Genomic DNA, 14,420 nt, shown 5'->3' on the forward strand with positions numbered 1-14,420 from the left:
CACTGATCAGGATCATACAAAGAAATCCACATGTAGAAACATCATAGTCAACCTGCTCAAAGCCAAGGAACAGCTCTAAACAAAAATGCAACATATTAAAATTTATGAGGTGTAGCAAAATGTGTAGCTTTAAATGCTTATATAAGAAAAGAAGGTCTCAAATCAATCATATAAGCTTCCACATTATAAAGAGCAAACTAAATCCAATTGAAGCAGAAGAAAGGACACAAAAACTGAAAACAGAAATAACTGTAATGGAAAAAGAGGGAAATTCAGTTAAATCAAAAGTCTGCTCTTGGAAAATAGCAATTGACAAATCACAAACTAGAATGAGCAAGAAAAAAATGAAAGAAGATATGAATTATCAAAATCAAGAGAAAAGAAAAGAGGGCACATCTGTAATCCTACAGAAATTTAAAAAGTTTATAAAGGAATGTTATGAACAATTTATGCCAACAAATTTAGACAACTCAGAAGAAATGGACAAACTTCTAGAAGGACAAAAATTACCAAAACAGTCTCAAGAAGAAATCAGAAGTCTGAACAGACACATAACAAAGAAACAGAACTGCAAATTAAAAATTCTCCCCACAAGGAAAAGCCTGGCCTATATGGCTTCACTGTCCAAACATTTAAAAATATCACTCCTTCACAAATTCATTTAGAAAATAGAGAAGGTAACATTTCATATCCCATACTATCAGGGTATTATTACCCATCATAGGAATAAATGGTTGGTTTAACATCCCCAAACCAACTAATGTAATACACCATATTATGAGAATATGTAACAAAAACCAAACTGTCACTTTAATAGATGCAAAAAAAGCATTTGAGAAATATACTGCCCACTCAAGATAACTCTCAATAGAAGGGAACTTCCTCAACCTGATAAAGGCATCTATGAAAAACCCACAGCTAACACCATACTTAATGTCAAAAGACTGAATACTATTCCCCTAAAACCAAGAACAAGGCAAAGGTGTCTGTATGCTCCTACCACTTCTATTCAACACCATACTGGAGGTTCTGAGCAGTGCAATAAGAAAAAATCTAAAGATTCAGTCGTTAGATTCCAGCAGATTGAAAAGGAAAAAATAAAACTGTCTTTATCCACAAATGACATGATCCTGTAGATTAAAAGTCAGTGGAAACCACAATAACAAGAACCAACAAATGAGTATAGCAAGGTTGCAAGATACAAGTTTGGTATAAAAATATCAATTGTATTTCTATATGCTAACAAAGAACATTCTGAAAACCATACTAAGGAAACAATTCCATTGACAAAAGCACCAAAAATAATAAAATGCTCAGGAATAAATTTAACAAAAGAAGCTGTATATTGAAAACTACAGAACATTGCATAGTGAGAAATTACAGATCTAGATAAATGCACAGATAGTCCATGGTTCTGGATTGGAAGACTCAATATTGTCATGATTGCAATTGTTCCCAAATCATCTATAAATTCAATGCAGCTGGATTTTAGCATAAATTAAAAAGCTTATCCTATATTTATATAGAAATTCTAGAGACCTAGAATGGCCAAAATAAATTTGAAAAAGAACAAAGTTGGAAGACTGTTATGGTCATCTTTCAAAAGTAGGGAGGACCTCCACCCGAAATTTGGGTGAATATCAAGACTAATGATGGCTCATACACACCAAGAGGGTATGAAAAAGCTCATGAATTACAAAATTGAGGTCTCTGAGGAGAGCAAGGCAAGTCAAGGACTTTTATTACCTGATTTTAAGACTCACATACAGTTTAATCAAGACAGTGTGGTACTGGTACAAATATAACATACAGATAAATGAAAAAGAATTGAGACTCTAGAAATAAACCATTACATTTATGTCAAAAGATTTTTAACAATTGTGATAAAAATCAACTCAATGGGGAAAGGATAATCTTTTCAACAAATGATGCTGAGACAAATGGATATTCAAAAACAAACAAAAAAGAGAGTTTAATCAATTACCTCCTTTATACACAAAAATTAATTCAAAATGGACCATAAACTTAAGTGAAAGAGCTAAAACTATAAAAAGTTCTAGAAGAAAATCTTCAGGACACTGGATTAACACAAAGAGTTCTTAGATATGATCCCAAGCACAGTACCCATAAAAGAATAAATTGATAAACTGAACTTCATCAAAATTTAAAACTTCTGTACTTCAACAGATTTTACAAAGAAACTAAAAAGACAAATCACAGACTGGGAAAAAATACTTGCAAATCATATACCTCATAAAGGAATTGACCTAGAAAATATAAAGAACTCTTATAACATAATAGTAAAATAACCCAACATTTAAAAATTGCAGAAGACCTGAACATTTTTCAAAAAAGACATGAATGGTTAAACAGCACAGGAAAAGGGTCTCAACGTCATCAGTCATTAAGGACATGCAAATGAAAACCACAATGAGATACCACTTCACATCTGCTAGAAATGGCTATAATCAAAAAGACCTAAGTAGATGTGAGTATACAGAAAAACTAAAACTCTTACACTCATGCATGGCTAGAGGAAAATGTGCAGCCATTCTGCAGAACAGTTTAGTAATTCCTTAAAAAGTTAAATATAAAATTGCTATATGACTCCTAGAAATCTACCCAAGAAAAATGAAAAACATATGTCTACACACAGACATGTGTATGAATGTTTTTTAGCAGGATTATTCATAATCCAAAAACGGAAACAATCATTGTTGAAGGAATAAGCAAAACGTTGTGTATCTATACAATGGGATTCAGCCATAAAAAGGAACAAACCACTGATACTTGTTACGACATGGATAATCCTGAAAAAATATTATGCTAACTAAAAGAAGTCAGAGTTAAAAAAACAGCTATTTATCACATGATTCCATTTACATGATATGTCCAGAAAGGGCAAATTTATTGAGACAGAAAGCAGACCAGTGGTTACTTAGAGCTGGATATAGCAGCAGAGAATTAACCACAAGGGGGAATGCTGGAACTTTTTGGGATGATGAAAATGTTCTAAAACTGCATTGTGATGTCAACTGAAAATATCCATAAAAGTATTAAAATTCATGCAATTGTACATTTACAATGGATGAGTTTTATGATATGCAAATATACCTCAATAAAGTTGGTTTTTTAAAAGTGAATGCTAGCCAATATCCCCGCTATGATTTCTCAATACTTTCCATAATTTTAACTAAAATATGGGAAAATATTTAGTTTCAAATCTATTGACCATACACAGTTTGACTATATAATTGATCTTCTAAACAAGAACACTTATGAGAGATAAAAGGGGTTCTAATAATAATTACATGGGGCAACAGGAGAAAAACAAGCCTGCTGAAGGCAAACCAGGATGCATGGACTCTTCGGAGGCATCAAATTAGAATTTGAATGCCTTTATCTACACTTGCTTAGAAAAGATTACATTATACAATTAAGCTATTTCTCATTTTAAATCAGTCTGAATGATTTAGGAGGTGAAGAGTTAAGCTTTCTTCAACATCATAAATGATTCATTTATGATATAACAATCTCAACTCAATCATCTGAGAAAGGGTTGTACTTCCTCCTGTTTTGCATTTAATTCAGAGGTAAACAGGACGTGGTTAGATTAACAAACAAACAACCTTTAAATCCTTTAATAGTACATCTACCCAAATGTGCCGATTTTCCAAATTTCTATAACACTGAAAATCAAACCATTCCTTTACACTGAAAAATGCTAAGATTTTAATTTTGGGTACCTCCAATTTCCTCCTTTCTTTTTTTCATTCATTCATTCAACAGTTATTAAAATCTACTATGTGCCCAGTACAGTGCTAGGTATGTGTATGCTTAAAATCATTACAATGTTTAAGGCAGGGAATAAAATAACATAGTCTCTGTGACAGGTTTCCATCCCTGTAGTGGGAGAAACAGACCAGGTAGCAGCTGAGGACAGTACAGATGATAGGACACGGAATCAAGAGTTGCAGACGTCCTAAAGGACATACTGGGAGTGAAGGGGCTGGTGGGGCTGGGTAGGTGGAAGCCTCCTGAATTACGAGTAGAGACTAGGACTGCAGAAGAGGTAGTATTCAGGATAGAAAAAGCAAGATACACAATGCCTAGATGGCTATACAGCACAGTAACAGAACAGTTAAGAACTTAACACAAGAAGGGATTAGGGGAGAAGCTGGACAATTGACTAAGGGTAGGTCACAGAGGTACATTCCGTCAGGCTAAGAATCTATGATTTTGTTAATCTTTACATCACTGAAGGCTTTTGATGAGGGAAATGACATGATCAATTCTGCATTTTTGTATTTAGGAAGCTACAGGACAGCTTACTAGTTATGTGCATGAACTTGTGCACTGAAGCCTGGGTTCAAATCTTTGCCGCATTACTTATTTGTGGCATGTTGGGCAAATTACTTCCCCTCTCTGTGCCTCAATTTACTCACCTGTGAAATCAGGATAATGACACTTTTATATCATAGAGTGATTATCATGAGTAAATGAGTCAATATTAGTTAAGCCCTGGAACAGTGCCTGGTACTTACTAAAGTATTAGCAATTATTATTTTTAACAGAGAGCTCTGGTGGCTGGTTGGGGGAAGGCAGGACAGGAGGCAGACAGAGAGGCAGGCTGTTGCAGAAATGTAAGCTCAGGTTGGAGCTGAGAGGAAGTGAAACAATTTGAATGAGATAAAAGAAGCAAAAATAAAAGAGGGAGAATCAAAGTAGCCTGGTAAATGACAGGATATGAGTCATCAGAAAGAGGTAGAGTCGCAGTTAGGGTCCACAGTTTCTGTATTTTCAGGCACAGGAATCCCTGGAGGAAGGTGGGTGTAGGAGATGACAGGGAATGAAAGGAGCATCGAGACCCTCCCTCTGGCACCTGCCTTCTACTATGCAGATCACAAACCACAATGCCAAGGCCCCTTTACTGCACGTACCTGTCCACATCTCTGTATCTCATTACTGGTCTCACATCAAGGCCATGTCTTACCTACTTTCATATTCTTAGTGCCTGGTGAATTAAATGTTTGCTAAGTGTTCTGAGAAAGAAAGAGAAGGAAAGAAAAACAGGGAGGGATGTGGGGAGGGCTGAGCTCCCTGATGATGATAATCAAGTTGTTTACCTGCTTCAGATTCGGGAGGAGAATAAAACTGACCATCAGAAAGACCACCAGGTATAAGTGCTGCCCTCTCTGAAGCATCCTGAACTATCCGGAATCCTAGAAGAGAAGAAATTCAGATGCTGGTAATGATGTTACCAATCTCATAAGATTAAATATAGTAAAGTGGTGTTATTATTACATTAAAAAACTCTTGAGTATTTTGAAAATCTTTCAACTATCCTAAGAAAAAAAAGTTTCATTAACAAACCATGAACCAGTACTATACATACAGATACCAACTACGTTAAAAAATCATCTCATGTTATCCATGAGCATCTTTCCCTTAGGGATATTTACTTCCATACAAAATCAACAATAAAAGCAGAACCAAAAAACTAAACAACAAAACTCAGCCAGCACACACAGTCTACAGTCTACATGTGGCTAGAGAAATGTCAGCTGTAAAGCATAATAGATGGCCTTTTATAAATACATAAAAAAGTTGGGCGGGCCGCGGTGGCTCAGCGGGCGAAGTGCTTGCCTGCTATGCCGGAGGACCTCGGTTCGATTCCCGGCCCCAGCCCATGTAACAAAAACGGAGAAACAGAATACAATAAAACAAGAAAATGTTTAAAAATGTTTCCCTTTCTTCCTTCCTTCCTTCCTTCTATCCTTCCTTCCTTCTCTCTGTCTTAAAAAAAAAAAAAAAAAAAAAAAAGTAATGAAGAAGTATTTGTCATAAAAAGATCCTATCAGAAACATATTTTAAAAATGAATAGAAGAGAAGGGGATTGAGTTCTGCGGGCTGAAGGTTGAGTATTAAGACAGTCAGAGGAAGCCCCAGGCCAAACGACATGGGCCAAGTGAATGCAAATGTATGTAACTGACAGCCAGGTAAACAGCTGCTGATTAGACTTTTGTTAATTGTGTGATCTGCTTTACTGGTTACTTTGAATTTGGTTTAATCATGTACTTATTCTAGCCTTATTAGGGAGAAAAGGTCAACCCGTCTAAGGAAAAAGAGGTGTTGTTTATTTTTGTTGTTGTGTTTTAATATTTTTTCCCACCAGTGTTCACATTTTCTTCCAGGCGAAGTTTGGCTCAAAGGCAGGAGAGAGGAGCCACATTCTGTTACTATCCTTTGATCAGACTTTTCTTGATTTCTGCAGTAGCCACGAAAGAATGAAGATGTTGTGACCTGCCTAACTCCACCGACTGGCAGCTCCATTCAACTCAACACAATCATTTCATTTTCTTCCAGCTTGGTACCCAGCCAGTCTCAGGAGGCTAATTTTGATAGAAACTTACTGTTTTCTTCCTCTGCTTCTTGAGGTAACACTTTGAAATCCAGGAACCAGGTCTCAATCCAGGCAAGGATGAATGAAATTATGGGCAGCACATAGCCAAAAGCCCCTTGAGAGAAAAGCTGGAAAAAGAGTTGTGACCAGAGAGGAAATGCAATTAACATGAGTTTACATGGAAAACAAGGCTTTGTCATTACTGACAGTAACTGTACAGAGAAAGTGCAGGCCATTACCTTTGAGAGGATCACTTTTGCTAATAAAAAGGCACTGGTCACTGCTGTTGTCAACTGAAAGACACATAATCCAGCACCATTTTGAATTAGACATTTCATACTGTGAAGGTGCCTCCCTTACACAAAAGAGTTGTCACCCATCTGAGCCAAAAGCAGGGAGAGGCTTGAAAAAGCTAAGGAGCCAGAGCCTGGCTCCTTTCCATCTAACTCTGTCTCTACCCCTCAAACAGGATTTTGTGGCATCTATGTAAAAAATAATTTCTCTCTGGCTGCTTATGGTTTCCCTTCTCCCACTTTTTTGGCACACTAACATGTTGGGAAGCTAAGTTTTGCCCATAAAAAGGAACAATATCTAAAGCCACCACCACCATCTAAAAGAACACTGAAATATGTAAGTAGGGCATATACCCTGGGGGTTATGAAGCCTAGAGATAATCCCACAGTACCTGGACCCTGTCACGCCATCTTCTATCTAATATTTTTAGAATGGTGAAACATGACCCAAGTGATTGCCAACTGTAGTTAACAGAATGGACGTCAGGGGGCACCAGGTATCATGCTCAGTAAATATTAAGTAAGTTGCAGCACTTGTTAACAAAATAAAACCACCAGCCAGAGTGAGATGCTTGGGAGAAAGGGCATCTTACATGCTGATAGCAATTAACTTTACAGGCTGATACCAACTACTCTTTAGATATCGGATGACTTCTTCAATTGCCTGGACTTTTTTGCAAATGCTTTTAAAGGCAAGAATCAAAAACAATAAAACAGATTTGCTAAATCAGATCTGTCTCTTTAATAATTTGAAAATAAATATTCAAGATATTGTCTTCAAAGTCTCATGAGGTATCTCTATGTCAACCACTTTTCTGAAACACAAGGTCAGGTGGTCTGAAAAATATATTATGGAGACTCTGAAATAGAATGTTCCAAATGCAGGACAGTTTGAGAAAATTTGAAAGGCACAATCGTCACAGCTATTGTGATATCAGCAAAGCATATTCAGGAAAGGAAGTCAAAGTCTGGCCAAGATCGTGTGCCTACATCCAGGAAGTATGACTTTCCAATGAGTGGACAGTCTGATTTCAGCCTAGGAGACTCTGAAAGCTCAGAAGAGAAGGCCCAGGCAGACATGGCCTGGTAGGATCAATCTTAGCAAAGTAGCTTGACTCCCATCCCCAGCTGGACAAATCCAATTGTGTCCCACACACAGACAGAGGTCTCTCTCTAATTATTGGACTAGAGATTATTCCTGAGTAATTCTCTCAAGTCTGATGAGCTTGATAGTTCCCCCCATCTTATCAGAGTCTCAAAAAGCTCAGATTTCAGACTGGAAATGACAAAAATAATGCAGGTATATTTCTTCCTTCAATCAAAATATTTATTGAGGGGAAATAGTGTGTGCCAAGCTCTTTGCTAGAAGCAACGAAACTGCCCTCAAGGAGCTTGAAGTAAACAATAAAAAAAGGAACATGGAGCATTTTCCTTGAAAGGCGGAGGTAGAAGGAGAAAAAACAGGGGAAGGAATTACCAAAATAAGTAGAGTGCAAATGATGAAATCTCACCAGTTTTAAACGAAATAAGAATTTTTCCAAATATCTTTGTGACAAAGGTACTGATCCTATCTCTTATTTGCAAAATGAAGTAGAAAGTGGGTTTGTGCTTGGTCAATAATTACTCATGGGCCTTTAGATTCCTCTTGTGGCTCAGTGTGCATAGATAAAAATCTAGTTATTCATTAACATTGGAAAGAAGCCTCAGAGTGTGAAACCTACTGGAGTGTGGAGGAGAGGGACTCAGGAAAAGCTAATGGAATACAATCCAGATTAAACAGCATCTCTACCCAGCTCAGACCTGTGGTGAGCTGATTCTGGCCACCAGCACTTGAGAAGGTCACTCACTCATCCAGGGCATACTCACCGCTATTGCCCACCAATGGCGCAGTTTGCATACAGCATATGCAAGTATTAATACTTTAAATCGAAAAACTGCCAAAAGCTGTGTAAAAAAAAAAAAAAGGAAAGGTTATTTAAACTATATACATAAAAGAAAGTAATTGAGCTTTATGAAAAACTCACCATATTGTCTTCATTTTTCTGGTTTAGCTGAGGACTGCCACAGACCCCTTAGCTCTAGAATTTAATTGTACTTGTTCTCAGCAAAAACAGTCCTTAATTGTAATTAATAGAATTTAATATGGCTTTCAAATTAACTTATTATCAAAAAGAACATATAATTGCAAGCTTATTTTTCCTTTCTATGAGTCCACATATATTTCTGATATCCTTTTAAAATAGGAGAAAATCTTCTGAAAGCTGACTTTTCCATTTCAAATGCAAACACTTGTTTTTGTAAAACACCTGGTTCTCAGTAAAGCCCACCATAAAGCTCTAGGAGACTGGGGTTTGGTAGGAAGACTGCCTGTCCAGTAGCAAACATCTCTTTACTGTGGGTCAGGGACTGTTGTGAATTCCTCCGCTGTACATCATTACCCCAACAATCAATGAGTCAACTACCATCATTAATCCCATTACAGGTATGGGGACATTAAAACAGAAAGGTTAGGAAAATTGCCCAAGGCCCAACAACTCTTTAGTGAGGAAGCTGGGATTTGAACCCAGGCAGTGTGAATCCAAAGAGCAGTCTCTTAAACACTATGCCACAGTTGTCTTAGTAACTCTCATCCACTAAAGGAATGTACATAGAATAAAATTCTACCACTATTAGTTGAAAAATATGCCTATTTGGGTAGGGAGAAGTCAGGTGCTCTTGAGCAATATCTCAGGGTAGGGGTCTGTCAAAAGTTCCCCACTCATCAAAACCACTGAAAGGTAAAGGCTGAGAACATCTTCAGTGCCACTAACCAAAATCTCTTAGATTCTTATATAAATGAAAATTTCAGGTTATATTTGTTTTTAATTTGCTGCTTTTGTGGATAGTTTTCCAACAATCTACCCACTGCTTTTTCAGTCATTTCAACTCTATCTCTGCTTTCTGAACTTGGTAGAAGGATGAGTCTGTAACCCCCTTACCTCCTAAGTTACCCAGGTCCCATAGTTTCCAGAGGCTGTGTCCATTTCCTAGGCCAGACACAACATATCTTTCCTATCTGTGCTAATAGGTCCCACCTATTGGTTCAGTACCATTAACTCCTTAAGCACAGAAGCTAGTAACCTTTGGATATCTGTTTGGTGGATTAAACTAGCTTCCTGAAAATTCCTGGCTCAGGCCACTTCATAAATTAAACAAGGGATTTAAGAGAAAAAAGAGAAACCAAATTTGTTATTAAATGTCAAGCATTTCACAAGAAAGACATATTAAGAGATTTGCTCTGATTTTAACTTAGATGACCTGTGGTAGTCAAGACACTGAGTCATGAAATTTTATTCCTTCATTTGGAAAAATTAGGGTATGAAATTTTATCAGTGACCTTTTAATTATTCTGTAGGAGCCAAACACTTTTTCAACAAAATCATATGGAGAAGTCTAATATACTACACATCCTTGAGATGATGAGAGAATTCCTTAGCAAAAGAGAAGAAGTACTGACTGGGCTCATTACTAAGAGAGAAGGAAACAGTGTTTAAAGGAGAAAAAAAAGAATGGCATAGAATTTGAGGCATATTAAAAAGAAATTTGACTTTAGTTTCATCAAGTCTGAAAAGTTAAATAAAACAGAAAAATACTTACAAATATATCAAAATAAGAAGAGTAGTAGTCATACTGTACCACCTCCTTCTCTAATGTGTTCTCAATGCCTCCATTCACCTGCAAAGGAGAGGAAGAAGTAAAATTGAGGAAAGATTTGTGTGTGAAAATAAAAAAAAAAATAATGCAAGAGAAAAATACAAGTAAGGTTTCATATACGCTTTCTGCCTTTCTTCCCAGAACACAGAAATTCTTAAATATGGGAGAAGACAAACCTCATAGCTGTTGATAGAAAAGTGCTGAATAGTACTTCTTGAACTCTGAACTCATTCATTCAACAAATATAAATATATAATTAAAAACAATGCCTTTCTTGTAGTTCCTATTTTAGAAAACTAAGATGTTACATAAGAAAACTTTTCTTCTAAGATCAAGTTTTCGATCTTTCAAATGTATAATTTTAAAGAAGGCGGTTCACATTTCTCTTAAGCTGCCCACTCTGTCTTATCACTCTCTACTGTCTTAGGTCTTAGAAGGCCAAAGGTCCCGGGCTCTCTTAACAAGCATCACTGATGACAGTGAGAACTGTAAAACTTTTTTCTCTTTTGTTTCTTCCTGGCATTTAAAATACTGGGTTCTGATCAACTTTTTTTAGCCTTGAATAGATAAAATAAGGGACTGAATAGACCTACAATAGTATGAGTTAAAATAATAATAAATAATGAAAATTGAGCCCAAAATGAGAAACTTTCTGTCCTCTCCCATTCATACTATCAAAATGAATTTTAAATGATAAAAGTTTGAAATTCTACAAATGAAACTATAGAGATTTGCATTTTTTTTTAAACAAGTAAGCGGACATATGTCAGGCACTGAATGCAGTGCCTGAGTAGGCACTGTAAGACTTTTAGGGCTGTGGATTAGTCTGATCTGAGGGAACATGATACACAACAGCAAATTCAAGTTTCCAGTTTGGGACGTGGTCCTAGCAGATAAATGCAGGTGGTCTAAAAAAGGACAAAATGAAGGGCAGAGAGCCAGATAAAGGGGAAAAGAAGAAAAACAGAGAATAATTTTTCAAGGTTCACTAATTGTCCTATTAGAATAAAAATTACAAGGGTGTTCTTGATTAGATACCTTTCATGTATTTAAGTTTTTTATGCAAATGAAAAATACCACAAACACTATTTTAGGTCTTAAAATATCTTAAGGAGGTTTAGATTTCTGTGTAATTAATGTAGAGTAATTGAGATTACTATGTTCTCAAATAGACAGAGCCTAATTGGCTACAGACCTTTCCAAAAGAATAGAACTGAAAACCTGGAATAATTATTACAAGACATTCGACTATCTAGTCTCATCCTGTGTCTCTCTCCACACTAACATCCAGAATGTTACCAAAATTCAGAGCGTTAAAAGACGATTATTCTAAGTGGCTCACAGTAGAGAGAGGTCCTACACCACACACAGACTTCTACCTCCTGGCTGAGACGACAGGAATCAAAGCTGCCAATTCAGTTCTTCAATAAATAGCCAATAGTAAAAGGTTTTCTCTGGTATCTGCATTCTTTAAAAGACCCTGTTTTTGTGGTGCCTTTAAGGAGACAAATCTAAATCTACATCTCTAGCCCTAACTTGTACCTAAATACATTAAAAATCTTTGCCTCTACCTTAACATGTCCAAATAGACTGATTATCTTCATTCTCATACAGAATTCCTTCCCCACCACATAGTTTCAATCAGGGCTGGTACTGTGCTTCTCGGTTCCATCATGGGAAACCTTAGAGCCATCTTTGGATACTGGGGTTGATAAAATGGTAAGTTCAGTCTACCAATAAGTCTTCTGATTTCTTCCTTTAGAATGTCTCTCAAGTTAGCTCCTTCTTTTCCATTCCCACTACCTAACATGGGATTCCTTAGTTTGTGAGTTAATGTTCTTACTGCCAACTTGTCCCTATTGTAATTCAACTTGCATACCACTGCCAGAATAATCTTCATCCATGCAAATATTTATTGTTCACTTTTCTAAATATAATAAATACATCTAAAAAAACAACACAATATTCCTGCCTTCATGGTGCTTATTTACATTCTAGCAAAGGGAGAGAGATTATAAATATGAAAATAAGTGCTACACAGAGAATAGAAGTAGGACAATGTGATGGAATAATGGGTGACTCTTTGGGTTAGGCAATCATGGAAGGCTTCATGGGGTGATATTTAAACTGACACCTATATAAGAAAGAAAAATCTATAAATGTGTAAATTATAATGGAGATTAATTCTCTCAATAGGGAACTAGTAATGCAAGCGTCATGACAAAAAAGAATTTGTTCCATTCTAAGATCAGAAAAAGTCAAGTGTGGCTGATCTGTGGTGTGTCAAGAGTAGAAGGTGAGTGAGGAAGTCTAAGAAGCTTCAGGGTACAGTATTTGGATTTTATTTGAATAAAATGCCTTGGAAAGGCAGCGAGGGTTTTAATTGGAAAGTGGCATTATCTGATTTGTGTTTTTAAAAGGACTCTATTATGAGGAGAATGGGCGTAGGAGGGCAAGAGCAGAAGCAGGCAAACCAGTCAGGAAGGAGCCTGGCATAGTAGATTGGAAGAGTGATAATATGGGCTTATTCAAGGGTGGGAACAGTTGAAATGGAGAGAAGTGGCAATTTGAATGTATTTTGGAGATAGATTTGGCAGGACTTACCATTAGCGTAGATAGGGGAGCGAAAAATAGAAAACAAGCAAATCAGTCAAGGAAGAGACTTTATTTTTGGCCTGAACATCTGGGTGTTGTTTACTGAGATGAAGAAGGGGGAAAGCAGGTGTGTGTGTCTGTGTATGTACAGTGTGTGTGTTAGGGAGTAGAATGTTAAGCATGTTAAGTTTGAAATTCTCATTAGACATCCAACTGGAGATGTCAAGTAGGTCAACAGTTAAGAGAGATTTGGAGTTACTGACTGTTTTGGAAGCTCTTGAAACTGTGTTTCTATTTTGCTCCAGAACCCATAATAGTTTACTACTCCAGTAAATCCAAAATTTTTCAGAATTAATTGGAAAACAAAGGTCTCTTTTAACAAATGGTACTTAACAAAAGCTGGATATCCACTTGTAAAAGAATGAAGTGGGACTCCTACCTCACACTATATACAAAAAGTAATTCAAAATGTATCAAAGAGCCAAACATAACAGCTAAAACCATAAAATCCTTAGAAGTAAACATAGGGAAAAATCATTAAGCCTTGGATTTCGTAGTGATATCTTAGATCTGAAACCAAAAGCATGAGCAACAACGACAAAATAGATAAAATGGACTCCATCAAAATTAAAACTTTTGTTCATCAAAGGACACTATCAAGAAAGCAAAAAAACAACCTATAGAATGAGAAAAAAAATAACTGCTAATCATACACTAGTAAGAGTTTAATATCCAGAATATATAAAGAACTGCACAACTCAATAACAAAAGGGCAAATAACCCAATTTAAAAATGGGCCAAAAAAAAAACCAAAACAGGCAAAGGACTTGAATAGATATTTCTCCAAAGAAGATATACAAATGGGAAATGAGCCCATGAAAAGATGCTCGACATCACCAGTCATAAGGGAAATGCAAATCAAAACCACAGATACCATTTCACACCCACTACGTTGGCAATTATTAATAAAAAAAAGTAATTAAATATTGACAAGGATACAGAGAAATTAGAAGCCTTATACACTGTTGATAGCATGATGTACCCACTGTGGAAATCAGTTTGGCATTCCTGAGAAAGTTAAACAGAGAATTATCATATGACTGAGCAATCTCACTTCTTGGTATAAACCTAAGAGAACTGAAACAGGGACTCAAACAGATATTTGTACACTAATGTTTATAGCAGCATTAGTCACAATAGCCAAGAGACAGAAGCAACCTAAGAGTCCATCAATAAATGAATGGATAAACAAACTGGTATGTACACACAATGGAATACTACTCAGCCATAGCCATAAAAACGTTCTGATACATACTATAAAGTAGATAGATTTTGAGGACATCATGTTGAGTGATACAGGCTAGGCAGGAAAAAAAAAAGGACAAATATTATATGATTTAGCCTACATGAAATACCTGGAAGAAGCAAATTCAATA

At 36.3% G+C, this 14,420-nt stretch overlaps 1 protein-coding gene across 3 annotated transcripts in view; it reads right to left on the reverse strand.

Annotated features, from left to right (window-relative positions):
- STARD3NL (STARD3 N-terminal like) overlaps positions 1 to 14,420 on the reverse strand; it is a 69,471-nt gene that overhangs the window by 5,766 nt on the left and 49,285 nt on the right. For all 3 annotated transcript variants that reach the window (XM_077119549.1, XM_077119553.1, XM_077119561.1), the window contains 5 exons: positions 10,333 to 10,410; positions 8,563 to 8,640; positions 6,643 to 6,696; positions 6,414 to 6,531; positions 5,127 to 5,222 (listed from right to left, as the gene is read on the reverse strand). In XM_077119549.1, coding sequence (XP_076975664.1) covers positions 5,127 to 5,222; positions 6,414 to 6,531; positions 6,643 to 6,696; positions 8,563 to 8,640; positions 10,333 to 10,410 — 424 coding nt within the window. The remainder of the gene's footprint in view (positions 1 to 5,126; positions 5,223 to 6,413; positions 6,532 to 6,642; positions 6,697 to 8,562; positions 8,641 to 10,332; positions 10,411 to 14,420) is intronic.

Source organism: Tamandua tetradactyla, chromosome 1 (genome assembly GCF_023851605.1).
Source record: "Tamandua tetradactyla isolate mTamTet1 chromosome 1, mTamTet1.pri, whole genome shotgun sequence".
Taxonomy (NCBI): Eukaryota; Metazoa; Chordata; class Mammalia; order Pilosa; family Myrmecophagidae; genus Tamandua; species Tamandua tetradactyla.